Source organism: Lissotriton vulgaris, chromosome 4_1 (assembly GCF_964263255.1).
Source record: "Lissotriton vulgaris chromosome 4_1, aLisVul1.2, whole genome shotgun sequence".
NCBI lineage: Eukaryota > Metazoa > Chordata > Amphibia > Caudata > Salamandridae > Lissotriton > Lissotriton vulgaris.
Genome location: NC_141691.1, coordinates 1272462372 through 1272478896, shown reverse-complemented (window position 1 = coordinate 1272478896; position 16525 = coordinate 1272462372). Strand labels below are relative to the sequence as shown.

At 42.8% G+C, this 16525-nt stretch overlaps 1 protein-coding gene across 1 annotated transcript in view; it reads right to left on the bottom strand.

The window, feature by feature from the left end:
* LOC147723126 (1,25-dihydroxyvitamin D(3) 24-hydroxylase, mitochondrial-like) overlaps positions 1-15409 on the bottom strand; it is a 162213-nt gene extending 146804 nt beyond the window's left edge. The window contains exon 1 of the mRNA XM_086967450.1: positions 15370-15409. Coding sequence (XP_086823576.1) covers positions 15370-15409 — 40 coding nt within the window. The remainder of the gene's footprint in view (positions 1-15369) is intronic.
* Between the last annotated feature and the right edge of the window lie 1116 nt (positions 15410-16525).

The window sequence follows — 16525 nt, the reverse complement described above, 5'->3', positions numbered from 1 at the left end:
GAGGAAGGGAGACAGACAGGGGGAGGCAAAGAGAGGGAGAGGGAGGGAGACAGAGGGGGACAGACAGAGGGAGAGAGGGAGAGGGATGGAGACAGAGAAAGGGAAAGGGAGGGAGAGGGATGGAGACAGAGAAAGGGAGAGGGAGGGAGACAGAGAAAGGGAGAGGGAGGGAGACAAAGGATGACAGACAGAGGGAGGGAGGAGGAAGGGAGAAGGGTGACAGAGGCAGGGAGAGGGAGGGAGGAGGGTGACAGACAGAGGGAGGGAGGAGAGAGGGAGGAGGGTGACAAACAGAAGGAGGGAGGGAGGGAGGAGGGAGGGGGTAGGGTGACAGACAGGGGGAGGGAGGAGGGTGACAGACCAAGGGAGGGAGGAGGTAGGGGGAGGGCAACAGAGGGGGGAGGGTGACAGGGTGAGGAGGGCGACAGAGAGGGAGAGGGAAGCAGAGAGAGGAGACAGAGAGGGAGGGAGACAGAGAGAGAGAGAGAGTGGGAGAGAGAGGGAGACAGAGAGAGAGAGCGAGAGAGAGGGAGTGAGACAGTCAGAGTGAGTGAGACAGAGGGAGTTAGGGGAGAGAGAGAGAGAGAGAGAGAGAGAGAGAGAGAGAGAGAGAGAGAGAGAGAGAGAGAGAGAGGGAGTGAGAGGGAGTGAGACATTCTGAGGGAGACCGAGAGAGAGAGAGAGAGAGAGAGAGAGAGAGAGAGAGAGAGAGAGAGGGAGTGAGACACTCAGAGTGAGTGAGACAGAGGGAGTTAGGGAGAGAGAGAGAGAGAGAGAGAGAGAGATAGATAGAGAGAGAGAGAGAGAGAGAGAGAGAGAGAGAGAGAGAGGGAGTGAGAGGGAGTGAGACATTCTGAGTAAGACAGAGGGAGAAATAAGGAGAGATGGAGGTAGAGAGGGAGGGAGAGAGGTAGAGAGAGTTTGAGAGAGGGATAAAGAGGGAGGGAGAGGAAGATAGAGGGAGAAAGAGGGACAGAGAGAGAGAGAGATGTGTGTATTCCGGGTCTGGTGGCTCAGTGGATGAGGGCGTCCGCTGCAGGGGCCTGTGTTCAACCTCATGGTCACAGTTTTTTTTATTACTCTAGCCCCGCCCCCTCCCACTTACCCCGCCCCCACCGGTGCGGCCCTCATACACAAACCACACTGTAAATTTGGCCCCCGAGAGAAAGTTTGTGAGTACCCATGTAATAGGCGAGTCACGTGTTCTAGGGATGAGGCTTCTCAAACGCGCTCTCCTGGTGGTGAATCGGTTTTTAAGGATACCCTCAAATCCATACAGGTGGTTTGTGTATGGGGCCCTGTAGGTGCGCCCTACACATACCATCCCATTAAGAATATTTTCATAGCAATCATGCAATAAAAACATAACCATAGATAAATCCTATAGGTTTGTCACTGTTGATAGAGCGCTTACAGCACTCTAAATTGTATGGGTGCATTATACTCATGGTTCAAATGCACTAACATATATTTTTGTCGTTTGCAGTGTTACATGATAATTACATGCATTTATTGAAGTCACAGGAGCATTTGTAATGTAGTATTCACATTCACGCAATACTTTGTATGTATTAGAAAAGTTTATTATTCCTGTATGTATAATGTGCATGATGAAATTATATTCATACAATGTAACTGTGTGTAGTTTAAGTTGCCTGCATTGTAGGCTCAACCTGCGGGTTGTTTTGAGTTTCGTTTCTCCTTGGTTGCTCAAGAAATAATTAAATAAATCCTTTTTGTATTAGAAGACAGTATGTTCTCATCCTACTGCAGGTTCAGGATTTCAACCTCGTTATTCTTAGATTAAGGAGATACCCGGAATGTCTTTGACGAAGATTGGAAAGCGAAAAGGGTGGATGCCTTTCATCACTGGCCTATCTGAGAACCAAGGCCACTGGAGAGGAGCTAAAAAATTAAGGCTCCTGTGGAAATTTACAAATGTTGCAATGCAAAAGTTCATTATGTGATGTATTGTGGGATGAACTTTGTCTTTTTGTATGATGCGCAGGGACAGATTCAAGAGCCTTCTGTTATTTCGGGGAACAATGATCATCTTAGACTTAGCTCCATAGCCTTAAGCCACAGCTTTCCATTCTTTTCATGTTGGTGACACACTTTCTAGACATGCATCATTTCGTGACATGGTAAAGCAGTGTAGTGAGCATAGCGAGCGAGCCCGAATCACCTAAGGGGGATTCGGGGGGTGGGTCTCAAAGTACAGATGTTACAGGTGAGGTACAGTCTAGTAAGGACTAAATCAGGATACCCTTTTGGTCTTTTTTCTAAAGCAATTATTTTAGGTTAAAAGCACCAACCTCCAAGATCAGCACAGACTTCTAGATGTGCCTCTTACTCTTTTTTGTTTCAAAATATTGTATTTACATTTTATAAACGAGAACCAAAAGTCTAGTACAGAAAAGTTTAACAAGTATTGCAGAGGTGAATGGCCAGCAAAAGTAGCAGAGGCTGCTGAAATGAGACCAACCAGCATACCGACTGGTAAGGCCTCAGACAAGCAAGTGTGATGCCACAGCCAGACAGAGAAGCAGAAAACAAAAGGTGGAGGAACCAGAGGTCTGTGGACTTGGCAAACGGGACTCGGGCTGCAGAGAAAGCTCTGGGAATTGTCTCCTGCTGTTTATTGACAGCCCTATAGGTATTTAAATGTCCCCCATTAGCATTTCTAAAGACGAAAAACACGTCTTTAGAAATGCATTTGGAAGCGCAGCAGCATCACCATCAGCCGCACTTCAGAGGCTCCCATGAAGTATTTACATAATGCAGTGGAATTCTTTGTAGTGTGCGCTGATTGTAGAGGGAAGCATGATGGCAATCTGAAACCTTGGCAGCTATGCATCATCGCGCGACACGCCCACACATGGCAGGCGACACAGTACTGTGTCTCGACACAGAGTTTCGAAAGCTCTGCCTTAAGCTATAAGACCCATTTTGACGTGAGTACTTCTTAGGAAGTCAAAACGTGCTGACACCTTTGGGGTATGAGATAAGGAAAATAGGCAGGACCCTCATTTAGAACAATGTAGAAAAAGATATCTTTTTTTTTCTTCTCAATTAAAAGAGAATTGGACTCAGCTTCTATTGTGGGTTGCATTTTTAATCTGGAGTTCATCACATTATACCTTTTGTGCCAAATGAATTATATTCGTAAACTTGACTCCGTATTGATTTTTATGTACCTATATTCTCTGATATTAAGGTATGTTTATATTCAATTATTTTTGGTTCTTTAATAAATCCATCAAACGAAGTCCAGAGTCTGTGGTCCCTTAAAGCAGGACTAATTTGTAAGTATAATCTTACATTGTTTTGCTCCCCTCTACCACTTTTAGCAGGCAAATAAAAGACCATCAGTAATAGATTCAGTAGGGAAGGCAAGGATAACATTTAGCGTACTCAAATGGTAGCAGAGAATGGTTTGCCTCTAAAAGAGAGGGGAGAAGGAGGAATTAGAGTAGAATCGGAAAACAGTTGAGCTCTGGACACGGAGTAGACGACGGCGAAGACGAAGACTGATGGAGGTCGGCGGATGCTGATGGTGCGGTGGAAACGGTGTTAGTGTGAGTATGACATTGTGTGGTATGTTAGATTGCGGTGATGAATTAATGGTGCTTTGTCTTGCGAAGTTGGGATGTGAGTTGAGTGATTGTGGGTTAATCAGTTTACTGGTCTGGACACATGCAGATTAGGACATTTGATGAGCGGACTCAAGAGTCCAAGATCCCGGGATAGTAGTATTTGTAATTGTCTGATCAATACTGTGAGTGTCGTGAAGAGCTATTGACGATTCACTTGTGATAAGAAATTTTGTGTGAATGCCAGAGTAAGTCGCGGTCGAAAGCCTCAGGTACCGGGGGTGGACCATGGCGATTGTGTGACCAACGCAGGTCGGGGGTCACAGCGAACAAATGTTCTTGTAAGAGTGTTCTATTGCTCTTTTAGTGGATGGACAATTACTTGTTTTATGTAACTCTTAAAACTGGGGATCTCTAATTGGCAATGGTATACACCTTTGACCAAATAGGGACCCTTGCTTCTAAGTCAGAGAAAGAGGATTACAATACTGGATAACCCCTGCTCAACCCCTTGGTAGCTCGGCACTAGCAGACAGGCTTATCTCAGAGGCGGTGTGTTAAGGATTTGTGAACAAAGTAATACAGTGAAAACACTACAGATGGACACCACAGAGGTTTTATAAAAGTAAGTATTCTTTATATAGACTTAACACAAGACCACAAACGACAAAAATCCACAATACTGTACTTAAAATAGACTTAAAGATTGTAGAAGTCACTTAGTTCAAGTTGATGATAAATGCAACACAGTTCTCACTAAAGTACTTGGATGCGTAACACAAAACAAAAAAAAAAGGCTTGCAGAGTTGGAGATGCGTTGGTTCCTTGCTTCAGGGGAAACGATGTGGCGCGCCTCAATGCTTGCGCAGAGTAGGTGATGAATTTTGATCCTTACTGGAGAGGAGGTGTTGCGTAGATTTTTGTACAGAGGCCCAGTTACGATGTGACAAGATGGCGCCTAGATGCGGTGCGTCAATCCGGTGCGATGCGATAAGATGGCGCCCTTGATGCGACAAGGTGAAGACGATGCATGCTTGCCCGGCGGCCATGCAGTGAATCTGTAGCTTTGGAACCGCGACAAGCCCTGCGTCACACTTCTCCGGTGATGCGATGGTGACCTCTGCATCAGTGACACGCTTCTCCGGTGATGCGTCGGGTAACAGCTTTGACGAAGGCACACTCATCTGGTGATGCGGCAGCGACCTCTGCGGCGGCGTGCATGCTTCTCTGGCAATGTGAAAGCAATAGCTGCAACTACGACACGCTTCATCTTGATGCATCGTGCTTCCAGCTCCCAGCGACTCGCAGGCTTCTGCAGACAGAATTCCCAGCAAGGAAATTCAGAGGGGAGTTGGTGGTGAAGTCTTTTGTCCCAAGACTTCAGCCTGGATAGCTTGACTCCAGTGGTGTAGTGAGCACGGGACCCACGTCTGGGCATACCCTTCCCACATAGGGTGAACAGCAAAACATACAAGGTGATGGACGGAATGTTGCACAATGGCTAAACATTCGTCCCCGGTCACAGATATAGGTTTAATCCATCGTTATTTTGCTCACCAAGCCACCCCAGTTCAGACATGGCCATATGCAAATCAGTCTTGACCCTGTGCCTCATGGGAAACTACATACCGAACTGCCAAACCATGTCTTCCCTGGACGGGGATCAAGCATCCTAGGACCGGTTTCTGGTTATCAGCCTTCATCAGCCAGGATAGCTTGACTACAGTGACATAGTGAGCACAGGACCCACGTCTGGGCATACCCTTTCCACATAGGGTGAACAGCAAAACACACAAGCTGATGGACGGAATGTTACACAATGGCAAAACATTCACCCCCAGTCACAGATCTGGGTTTAATCCATTGTTATTTTGTTCACCAAGCCACCCCAGTTCAGACATGGCAATATGCAAATCAGTCTTTACCCTGTACCTCATTCGAACATTCCAGAATGAACTGCCAAACTATGTCTTCCCTGGACCGGAATCAAGCATCCTAGGACCAGTTTCTGGCTATCAGCCTTCAACAGCCAGGATAGCTTCACTCCAGTGGCGTAGTGAGCACAGGGCCCACGTCTGGGTATACCCTTCCCACATAGAGTGAACAGCAAAACACACAAGACAATGGACGGAATGTTGCACAATGGAAAATCATTCACCCCCAGTCACAGATCTGGGTTTAATCCATCGTTATTTTGCTAACCAAGCCACCCCATGTCATGAAGCCACGTCACGCATGTCTCATGTCCCTCTAGTATGATTAATTCCCTGAATAAAACCCACACTTGACCCGTGCATCCAGTTCTTCAAGGTATATTACTGAAAGTGTAATGTGTGTTGATTCATGTGTAAGTATATGCTTGTATTCCTTTGTAATGAACAAATGCTTAATTGTTTTGGTGTTTAAGTATTCCAGTGATCAGAGACTATAATGTTGTTACATACGATTTCCTAAAAATCATGGCCTTGATGTAGGACTTCAAATAACGTTGTGTGCATCTATTTGGATTATGGTTAAACATTTCTCACTTTGCTGCAGCGTTTAGTAACACGCTGCTTCTTCTGAAAGAGACGCTTGCATTAGCAGTTTGTGCCCGCTACTCATCGCAAAACACAGTCGGGAGCTCAGCACGCAAAGACGTGCCCCACGTAAGGGCTGATTTTGTGCATGGCACCTATAAAAGCCACACCCGACGGCTCAGAAGACGCTTTGCCTTTCGGTTTCTGCCCGAGAGAACAACTAATTTCTCTGATGCTTCTTGCCTGAGGGAGGATGACTCATTGGTTGATAGTGCAACGATCTTAAGCAGTGATTCAGCTGTGACTCCCTGAAAACAAAAGATAAGTGCACCCATCTTCGTTTCTGACAAGGCGCCCAACCCAAGAAAGGAGCTGTAACTTCCTGAAAAAACTTGCAATAATTTTTGGAATCTTCTTAAAGAAGAAAGATAATTAAGGAAATTTGCTATAGGACATTTAGACTGTATGTCACTTTAGGTTTATTGTTTGTTGTTTGGTGAATCTTTATTTTTATAGCGTGAAGGATCCAAGACAAGGGGCTCAGTAGGAGTAAGTTATTTTTTTCTAAAAGAACAGTGTCAACACAATGGAAATGCACTCTTCAAATAGAGGTCTTACTCTCTCTTTTCCAATTACAGAAAAAACCCTACATCGTCCATACCAAGAGCGTTATCAGTATGCACCAGACACAGCCTGCCCCTTGAGGAATACCCACCATACTACACCTTCACTATGACAACAGGACGCAACGAAATAAGGGTGTTGTTCGCAGGTAGGAAGATTTCCTTCACTTACAGACTCTAAGAATGTTAAGTAGATCTTATAGACTATAGGCATAGTGTAGTGAAGTCTCCTGAATATTTGTCTTGTTGCCTCGCAGGTCGACAACAAGAAAACTTACTAGCGTCTGAAAACTGGTCCTCCTCCCTGACCTTCTGTTTGAAAATCCATAGTGAATTTAAAACTTGGGTTGTTGAATAGAGATACTGGGAGGTTGGTCCATAGCACTCTGCGAAAATCTACCAATCACCTTACAGGTAACACTACGGGACCTTGCAGGTAAGAGTGCATTGGTAACCCCTGACAGAAGGCAAAGCCCACGTGGAAAGTTTCTCTCAGACGCTATGGATCCTTCTTCACAGATTTCGTTTCAGGATATTGCTACCATGTTCGCTGATATTAAAGCAGAAAATGCGGAGTTACGTAGAGCTTTTTCAGTGTTGCAGAGTAATTTTCAGACCGCTAATATTACTAGTCCTCCTACTTCGGGTTTGCCATCGGTTAAAAAACCAATAAGAAATCCACCCACTTTTCAGCCTTCCGTGCAGACTCTTTTCACTAGTACTAATACCACTCCCGCAGCAATGCAAATTCAGGTGGTAATGCCTGTTTCTGTTCCTCTAGCACCTCCAGAAAGATTTTATGGGGACAGCAGTAAGTTCACTATATTTTTAAATCAGTGTCACCTTCATTTTGCAGCTAAACCCGCAGCCTTCCCCGATGATTCATCCAAAATAGCTTTAATTTTGTCCTATATAGGGGGAGATACTGCGCTATGGTCAGTTCCATATGTGGAGCGTGATGATCCCATTTTATAAGACAATTTAAACAAACAATGAAAAAGTTATTTGCAAAACATATGTTTGTGCAATTGGCAGATTACTAATTGCTTAATTTGAAACAAGGCTCTTCGGATTTATTACATTATATCTCATTATTCAATCGACTAGTGATTGAAGCAGAATGGCCTGAAGAAAAACGCGTCTCTCTTTTTTTATCATGGACTAAAAGACAAATTAAAAGATATAGTGACTCAGATTTTAGACCCTCCCACTGATTGTGAAGAATTCATAAACTTAGTAGTATAGTTAAATCATCGTATTTCAGAACGTAGGGGTGAGAGAGAGAAAACAGACCACAAGATGTTTCTCTTCAAAGAAAGATATAGTAATAAAACTGAGCCTATTACTAAGACCGATATGGGCGAACCCATGCAAATCGGCATTATTAGAGGCCCTTTAACTAAAGAAGAGAAAGACAAGTGTAGAAAACTCAATAATTGTCTTTATTGCGGTAAAACAGGACATTTTGTAAAGGAATGTCCCACTCTGCCCAAAAATAAACCTAAATTGCCTGAAGTTGCGTTGACTCAGGAGTCAGAAAAGTAACAAACTCGGTAAAAAGAAGGTCAGTTTATCGAGTGAACAATCTAGTTTGGCCTCCACTGCTCCTGCAGCTTCTCAATGTCATCTTAGTATTTGAATACTTTTACAGTCCCCAGAAGATAAGACTTGGTCATGGTCAGTTGATGCCTTAATAAATTCTGGAGCAACTGGTCATTTTATTGACACTCAGTTATTACAAAGTTTAGATTTACGGAAAGTGCTGAAGGAAAATCCAGAAATAGTAAGAGCAGAGGCTGGGAAGGAATTAACATTAGGACCTATAAGATATTATACAGAAAGACTGAATATGATTTGTTTTATGGAACATACTGAAGACACTTGTTTCGATATTATTGATGCACTACAATTCAGACTAATATTAGGAATCCCTTGGTTAGTTTTACACAACCCTTACATTGACTGGACACAGAAAACAATTTTATTTAAATCTGAATATTGTCATACAACATGTCTTCAACATATGAAATCGGAATTGCTAGTACAAGGTTATGAATTCCCTAAAGATTCAAAGACCATTTTGCTAATAGAAGGGGTTCCAGAAGAATATGCAGATTTAGTGGATGTATTCGATAAAGAAAAGGCCAATACCCTACACCCTCATAGGGATTATGACTACTGAATAAATCTGGTACCTGGGGCAACATTACCATGCAGTCGAATTTATGCCCATACAGAACAAGAGAATGAACACCTACAAAACTATCTTGATGAATACTTAGCCAATGGCTTTACTAGACATTCAGTCCCCGGTATCTGCTCCCCTCTTTTTTATTCCTAAAAAAGGGGGAAAATTGTGCCCGTGTATCGATTATTGCGCAATCTATAATGTAACTTTATCATTACTTCCAACCTTACTAGATCAAATTAAGGATGCAACTGTGTATACCAAACTGGACCTGCGCGGAGCTTACCATCTAGTGCGAGTCCGTGAGGGCTATGAATGGAAGACTGCTTTTCGTACCAAATTCGGTTTGTACAAATACCAAGTGATCTTATCGGACTCTGTAATGCTCCAGCAGCATTCCAGTTTTTCATTAATGAACTATTAAGGGATTTTTTGGACATCTGTTGCATAGATTATATTGATGACATATGAATCTACTCCAAAAATCAATCTGAACATGTAAAACAAGTAAGAGCCATTCCTCAGAAGCTTCTACAAAATGCATTATATGTAAAATTAGAGAAAAGCATGTTTCATGTCACAAAAGTCGAATTTTTAGGATATGTAATTAGTCCCACTGGAATCGAAATGGATCCAAAGAAAACCCAAGCTATTCTTACTTGGCCAAGTCCTACTTCAGTAAAACAGGTCCAAAGTTTTTTAGGATTCACCAAATTGTATAGGCGTTTTATAAATAACTTCTCAAAAATAATAACTCCTATTACCACACTCTTACGAAAAAGAACGGAATTCATTTGGACCAACGAAGCAGAAAACGCCTTTCATTCTTTAAAAAAACAATTCCCATCTGCCCCTATTTTGATGCATCCCAACCCCACTCAGCCCTTTATAGTAGAAGCTGACGCTTCTCTGTTTGCTGTTGGGGGAATTTTGTTTCAAAGGCACAACAATTCGGGTCAAATGCACCCCATAGCATATTATTCCAGGAAATTGTCCCCTGCAGAATAAAATTATGCTATAGCAGATAGGGAATTACTCGCCATAAAAGCTGTATTTGAAGAATGGAGTCAATATTTGTTGGGAGCTCGACACCTTGTAACTATTTATACAGACCATCGTAACTTACAGACTTTAAAATCAGTCAAAGCTCTCACTGCTCGTCAACTGAGATGGACCTTATTCTTTAATGACTATGACTTTATCATAACCTATCGACCAGGAAAAGAAAACAACACCGCGGATGCTTTATCACGTATAGGTATAAGTGATGATGTGAACATCAAAGAAGAAAAATCTCAACCAATACTATCGACAGAATGCTTTCAAGTGGGAGTTGTGGACACTGACGTGACATGATATCAGATCTCAAGAAAGAACTACAGACAAAATCACAGGAAGTTTGGCATAAAGAGTTTCCATTACTACAAGGGATTGTCGATCTTTTATATATGAATAATCTTATCTTTGTCTGACTGATTTTACTTCATATTCTGGAACGCCATCAACAATTATTTCAGGAGGAGGTGTAACTATTTGTGTCTTTGCATTAAAAGGCTTCAATAATGACACATGAAATACCAGGTGAAAATAATACATTGAATATGGTTAAACATTTCTCACTTTGCTGCAGCGTTTAGTAACACGCTGCTTATTCTGAAAGAGATGCTTGCATTAGCAGTATTTGCCACTACTCATCGCAAAACACAGCCGGGAGCTCAGCACGCAAGGACGTGCCCCACGTAACGGCTGATTTCGGGCATGGCACCTATAAAAGCCACACCCAAAGGCTCAGAAGACGATTTGCCTTCCGGTTTCTGCCAGAGAGAACAGCCGATTTTTACGACGCTTCTTGCCTGAGGGAGGATGACTCCTCGGTTGACAGTGCAACGATCTTCAGCAGTGATTCAGCGGTGACTCAGGAATCCTGAAAACAAAAGATAAGTGCACACATTTTCTTTTCTGACAAGGCGCCCAATGCAAGAAAGGAGCTGTAAATTCCTGAAAAAAAAACTTGGAATAAGTTTTGGAATCTTCTTAAAGAAGAAAGACAATTAAGGAAATTTGCTATAGGACATTTAGACTACATGTCATTTTAGGATTATTGTTTGTTGTTTGGTGAAAGATAAGATTAGATTATTCATATATACAGCCCAACACTTACAGCATCGAATCATGCAAGCATATCATGACACTCCATTGTCTGTGCATCCAGGAGTCACAAAAATGTATCACCTGATTAAAAGAAAATTCTGGTGGCCTTCCATGTTCAATGATGTTAAGAATTACGTAGACATTTGCATGATCTGTGCTCAAAATAAATCTGCTCACCAAGCAACTAGTGGTTTATTACAACCTCTTACTTTGCCCCAACAGCCATGGCATACTATTTCCCTAGATGTTATTGTCGATCTTCCTCGTACTAAGGCGGGGTTCACTACCATCTTAACTGTAATTGACAATTTCACTTGAATGGCTCATTTCATTCCATTAAAGAAACTACCCACAGCTTCAGAATTAACTCACATCTTCATGAAAGAAGTGGTTAAATTACATGGAATTCCATCCGTCGTGATTTCAGTTAGGAATGCCCAATTTATCTCCCATTTTTGGCACAATCTTGGTAAATCCTTGAACACGGAAGTGCGTTTGTACTCCAGTTATCATTCACAAACGGATGGCTTGACTGAACGCACAAATCAAACCATTTAACTGTACTTACGGTGTATGTTAGCTACTTGTGAGTCAGAATGGTGAGATGTTTTATGGTCCCTGGAATTCAAGTATAACAATATGGATCATGCATCACTAGACATGTCTCCTTTCTTTTGTGCACAAGGTTTTCACCCCAAAGCCATTTTAGAGCAGGACAATCATTGTATAAGAACTCCAGCAGTCGATGAGTTAATACAGAATTTAATAGCAGTCTAACAACAAGCACAATATCATTTGGCCCAAGCAAAAGAAATTAAAAAAAATCCACAGATCAACATAGAATAACCCCTCCAATACATTCTGTTAATGACAAGGTATGGTTATCCACCAAGAACTTGAAACTTAAAGCCCACAAAAAGTTTTGTCCAGGATATATTGGTGTTTTTTCAATTGAAAAGGGAATCGATCTGGTTTGTTTGCGATTAACACTCCCTCTAATGTATTGTTTTCACCTGGTATTTCATGTGTCATTATTGAAGCCTTTTAATGCAAAGACACAAACAGTTACACCTCCTCCTGAAATAATTGTTGATGGTGTTCCAGAATATGAAGTAAAATCAGTATTAGATTCCAAGACAATTCAGGGCAAATTGTTTTATTTAGTGGATTGGAAAGGGTATGGTCCTGAGGAGCGGTCCTGGGAACCTCTTATCAATCTACAAAATGCTCCGAAAATATTAAAAGCTTTTCATACTCGATACCCTGACAAACGAAGACCAATCCCAGTAGTTTTAGGGGGAATTCTGCGAGGGGAGTACTGTCAAGAAGCCATGTCACGCATCTCTCATGTCCCTCTAGTATGATTAATTCCCCGAATAAAACCCACACCTGACTCGTGCATCCAGCACTCCAAGGTATATTACTGAAAGTGTAATGTGTGTTGATTCATGTGTAAGTATTTGCTTGTATTCCTTTATAATGAACAAATGCTTAATTGTTTTGGTGTTTAAGTATTCCAGTGATGAGAGACTGTAATGTTCTTACATATACGATTTCCTAAAAATCATGGCTCTGATGTAGGACTTCAAATCATGTCGTGTGTATCTATTCGGATTATGGTTAAACATTTCTCACTTTGCTGCAGCGTTTAGTAACACGCTGCTTCTTCTGAAAGAGATGCTTGCATTAGCAGTATTTGCCACTACTCATCGCAAAACACAGCCGGGGGAATCCTGAAAACAAAAGATAAGTGCACACATTTTCTTTTCTGACAAGGCGCCCGATGCAAGAAAGGAGCTGTAAATTCCTGAAAAAAAAACTTGGAATAAGTTTTGGAATCTTCTTAAAGAATAAAAACAATTAAGGAAATTTGCTATAGGACATTTAGACTACATGTCATTTTAGGATTATTATTTGTTGTTTGGTGAATCTTTATTTTTACAGCGTGAAGGATCCAAGACAAGGGGTTCAGTAGGAGTATGTTATTTTTTCCTAAAAGAACAGTGTCAACACAATGGAAATGCACTTTTGTGTGTACAAATAGAGGTCTTACTCTCTCTTTTCCAATTACAGACAGAACCCTACATCGTCCATACCAAGAGCGTTATTGGTATTCACCACGCAGAGCCTGCCCCTTAGGAAAACACACCATACTACACCTGTCACGATTTCATTGCTTATAAGGGTTTGGCAGACGGGTTGGTGGAGGCACTACATCTCCCAGAACATATAGCTGTAGTCTGTTGTCTCTTTCCTACCTCTAACCTCTCGCTGGTTTTCCTTATAATCTCCTCCCCTGCTCTTAACCGGTGCTTGTCACCTGAATCAATGGTGGAAACCGCTACGACTTGTGTTGTTTGCCTGGAGCAAGAGAGACTAATTTTTGGTGTTTGGAGGCACGAAGAAATCTCTTCACGGAAAGCAAACGCGCTTCAACGCGCTCAGGACCTTTGAACTGTATTCCGGCAACCGGGGATCCGAGTTGCTGGAGTCCGTGTACCGCGACTTGTTTATGCAGTGCGGGTAACGTGGAGTGGAAAAATAATGGACTTGGATTCTTAAAGGAATATTCTTTTGGCTTCCTGTGCCTGTTGGGGCCCCAACATTTTCAGCAATTGCGAATGAGGCTTTGGAATTTTCCTTTTTTGTGAGGAGATGAAAAGGGGAAAGGATTGCGTTTCTATTTAACCTTGGATATGAACACCAGGAAGTGGTCAGATAAGTAAAGGTTTTGTTACCTGTCGATATTGGTGACTTTGCTGGCCCAGAATTGTTTCAGGCATTACGAAACAAGGAAGGACTTATTTTCTGTTCTTTCTTTATTTTTCTTCTTTTTGCATCTTTTTATTCTTGGATAAAAGTGGCAGTATATATAGTGAGTACACCCATTGAATACATGTTTATAGGTGTTGATAGATACAAAGGGGGAGGGGATAAGTACTTATCTTTAGTTTCTTGTGTCTCCCTTTACAGTTCCCGATACAAATCATTGAAGGAAGTGTATCGATCCTACCATCTTAGCAGTAGATGATTTCTGGCTGCCACAGTGTTTTGGTTTCTTTCTCCCTTTTTTCCCTTCCCTTGTTAGGGTCCCCTCTGTTGAGTGTGTGGTTATCCGCTCTCAGGTGGTACCGTGACGGGTGGAAGGGAGAAGTTAGCATCATCCTTGCTTCTGCTGTATCCGGTGTTTGTAGGGTTAGTGAACCTTTCTCTGTTATGACAGAGTGACAAGCCTACGGATAATATACGGCCCGAGCGATGGGTACTAACACAGTGTTAACTGCCATAATGGAAACAATGACGGCTTTACGAATGGAAGTTGAAGCCTTTAGGGGTGAGAACCAGCAAATGAGAGATGAGATGGGAACATTACGTAGGGAAGTAGCCGGGGTTGTACGGTCGGTTCCTATCAGTTCCAGAGGGGCTAGTTACATTAGAGACTACACTTTGCCCCCACCTGTGCAACAGGGTACACACACTCACGCGGCAGGGACAGGTCCCTCAACTATTCAGGTCATTCAGCCAGTTCAGTTACCGCTAGCCCCACCAGAGAGATTCATAGGGGATCCTAGGAAATTTAGTACGTTTTTGGGGCAGTGTAAATTGCATTTTATGTGCAAACCCACTGTTTTCCATGACGATCAAGCTCAGACAGCTTTTATGATGTCCTACTTAGGGGGAATGCAGCGAGCTGGTCTTTTCCCTTGATTGAAAGAAACGATCCAGGGTTAAACAATTTGGACTTTTGCGATGAAATGCATAAGCTATTCGATCGCAAGGCGCATATGTTGTCGTTAGACAAAGAGCTTATTCCCCTGAAGCAAGGGTCACAATATCTTCTGACCTATAATACTAACTTCAACCGTCTTGTTATCGAAACTGATTGGCCGGCAGGAAAAAGATGCTCATTATATTATCAAGGTTAAGAGGAGAGCTAAAAGATGTCCTGGCTCAGGTTGTACATATGCCTACTACCTGTGAGGAATTAATCAACTTGACCGTGCAATTGGACCACAGGTTGTTGGAGCGTAAGGGTGATAAACAGAAGTATGAAGCACGGTATCCCTTTCCTAGACCAAAGGGACAAGGAGAAGGAGCCTCTACCAATGACGCTGTTGAACCTATGCAGATAGGAGGTGTAGGGGGACCTTTGAGTACTGAAGAGAGAACTAGACTACGCAATCAGAAATTGTGTATGTACTGTGGAAAGGCAGGAAAGGCAGGACACTTTATTAAGGATTGTAAGTCCAAAACAAAAACATTCTACAAAGAAGATAAGAGTGTTAAAACAATACCTGCGGTGGAATACCCTGCTAGTGAGTCGGGAAACGACATTGCTCAGACATGTGAGAGACCCATTGTCTGAGTACAGTAGATGAAGAGGTCTTACATGCTATTGCCAACACTATGCAATGTTCTGTACCTCATATGAACGTGTGTGTCATGCTTGAGTGGCCTGGAGTGCAACCTGTGATGGTGCATGCTTTATTGGACTCCGGTGCTACGGGGAACTTTATTGATCTACGGTATGCACAGGGATTGAGAGTACCATGCATACGTAAAGATAACCCAGAGCCGGTGAAGGCTGTTGATGGTTCCGAGTCAACATCAGGTTCTGTGCGTTTTCATACTGGGGTTCTTATGATGCAAGTTGGACGAGATCATTATGAGCATATTCAGTTTGATCTAATAGATGCTCCACAATTCAAGCTGATCTTGGGTATGCCCTGGCTAACACAACATGATCCTGTTGTCCAGTGGGCTGCGTGCACTGTAACGCTTGGATCTGGTTACTGTGCAGAACATTGTACATGGGAGGCTGTACAAGCGCCTGCTGTGAATGAAAAACCCGCAGCTTTATTGGCTAGCGGAGGCGAAGAGTTGAAGGTCTGTCTGCTAACCACCTTACCGGAAGCTTATGCACAATACAAGGAGGTGTTTAGCGAAAAGAAAGCCAACAAGCTACCACCCCATAGGGATTATGATTGTGTCATAGAGTTGGAACCTTGGGCGAGCATCCCGTGTAGCCGGATATACGCCCTTACGGAGGCTGAAACCACTTACTTGCATCAGTATCTGGAGAAGCTATTGGAGACAGGGTTTATTCGTCCATCTACATCCCCCGCCTCATCGCCCCTCTTCTTTATTCCAAAACGGGAAGGGGGTTTGAGGGCGTGTATCGATTATAGGGCCACAACAGGGTTACAAAGAAGAATCGGTACCCCTTTCCTCTTATCCCAGTGCTGCTGGATCAGTTGAAACACGCACAGATATACACTAAACTCGATCTTCGCGGAGCCTATCATCTGGTGAGAGTGCGGCGGGGCGATGAGTGGAAAAACGCTTTCCGCACAAAATTTGGCCTCTATGAATACGAAGTAATGCTATTCGGCCTGTGCAACGCCCCCCCCCCCCCGCATTCCAGTTTTTTATGGATGAGGTATTACGTGG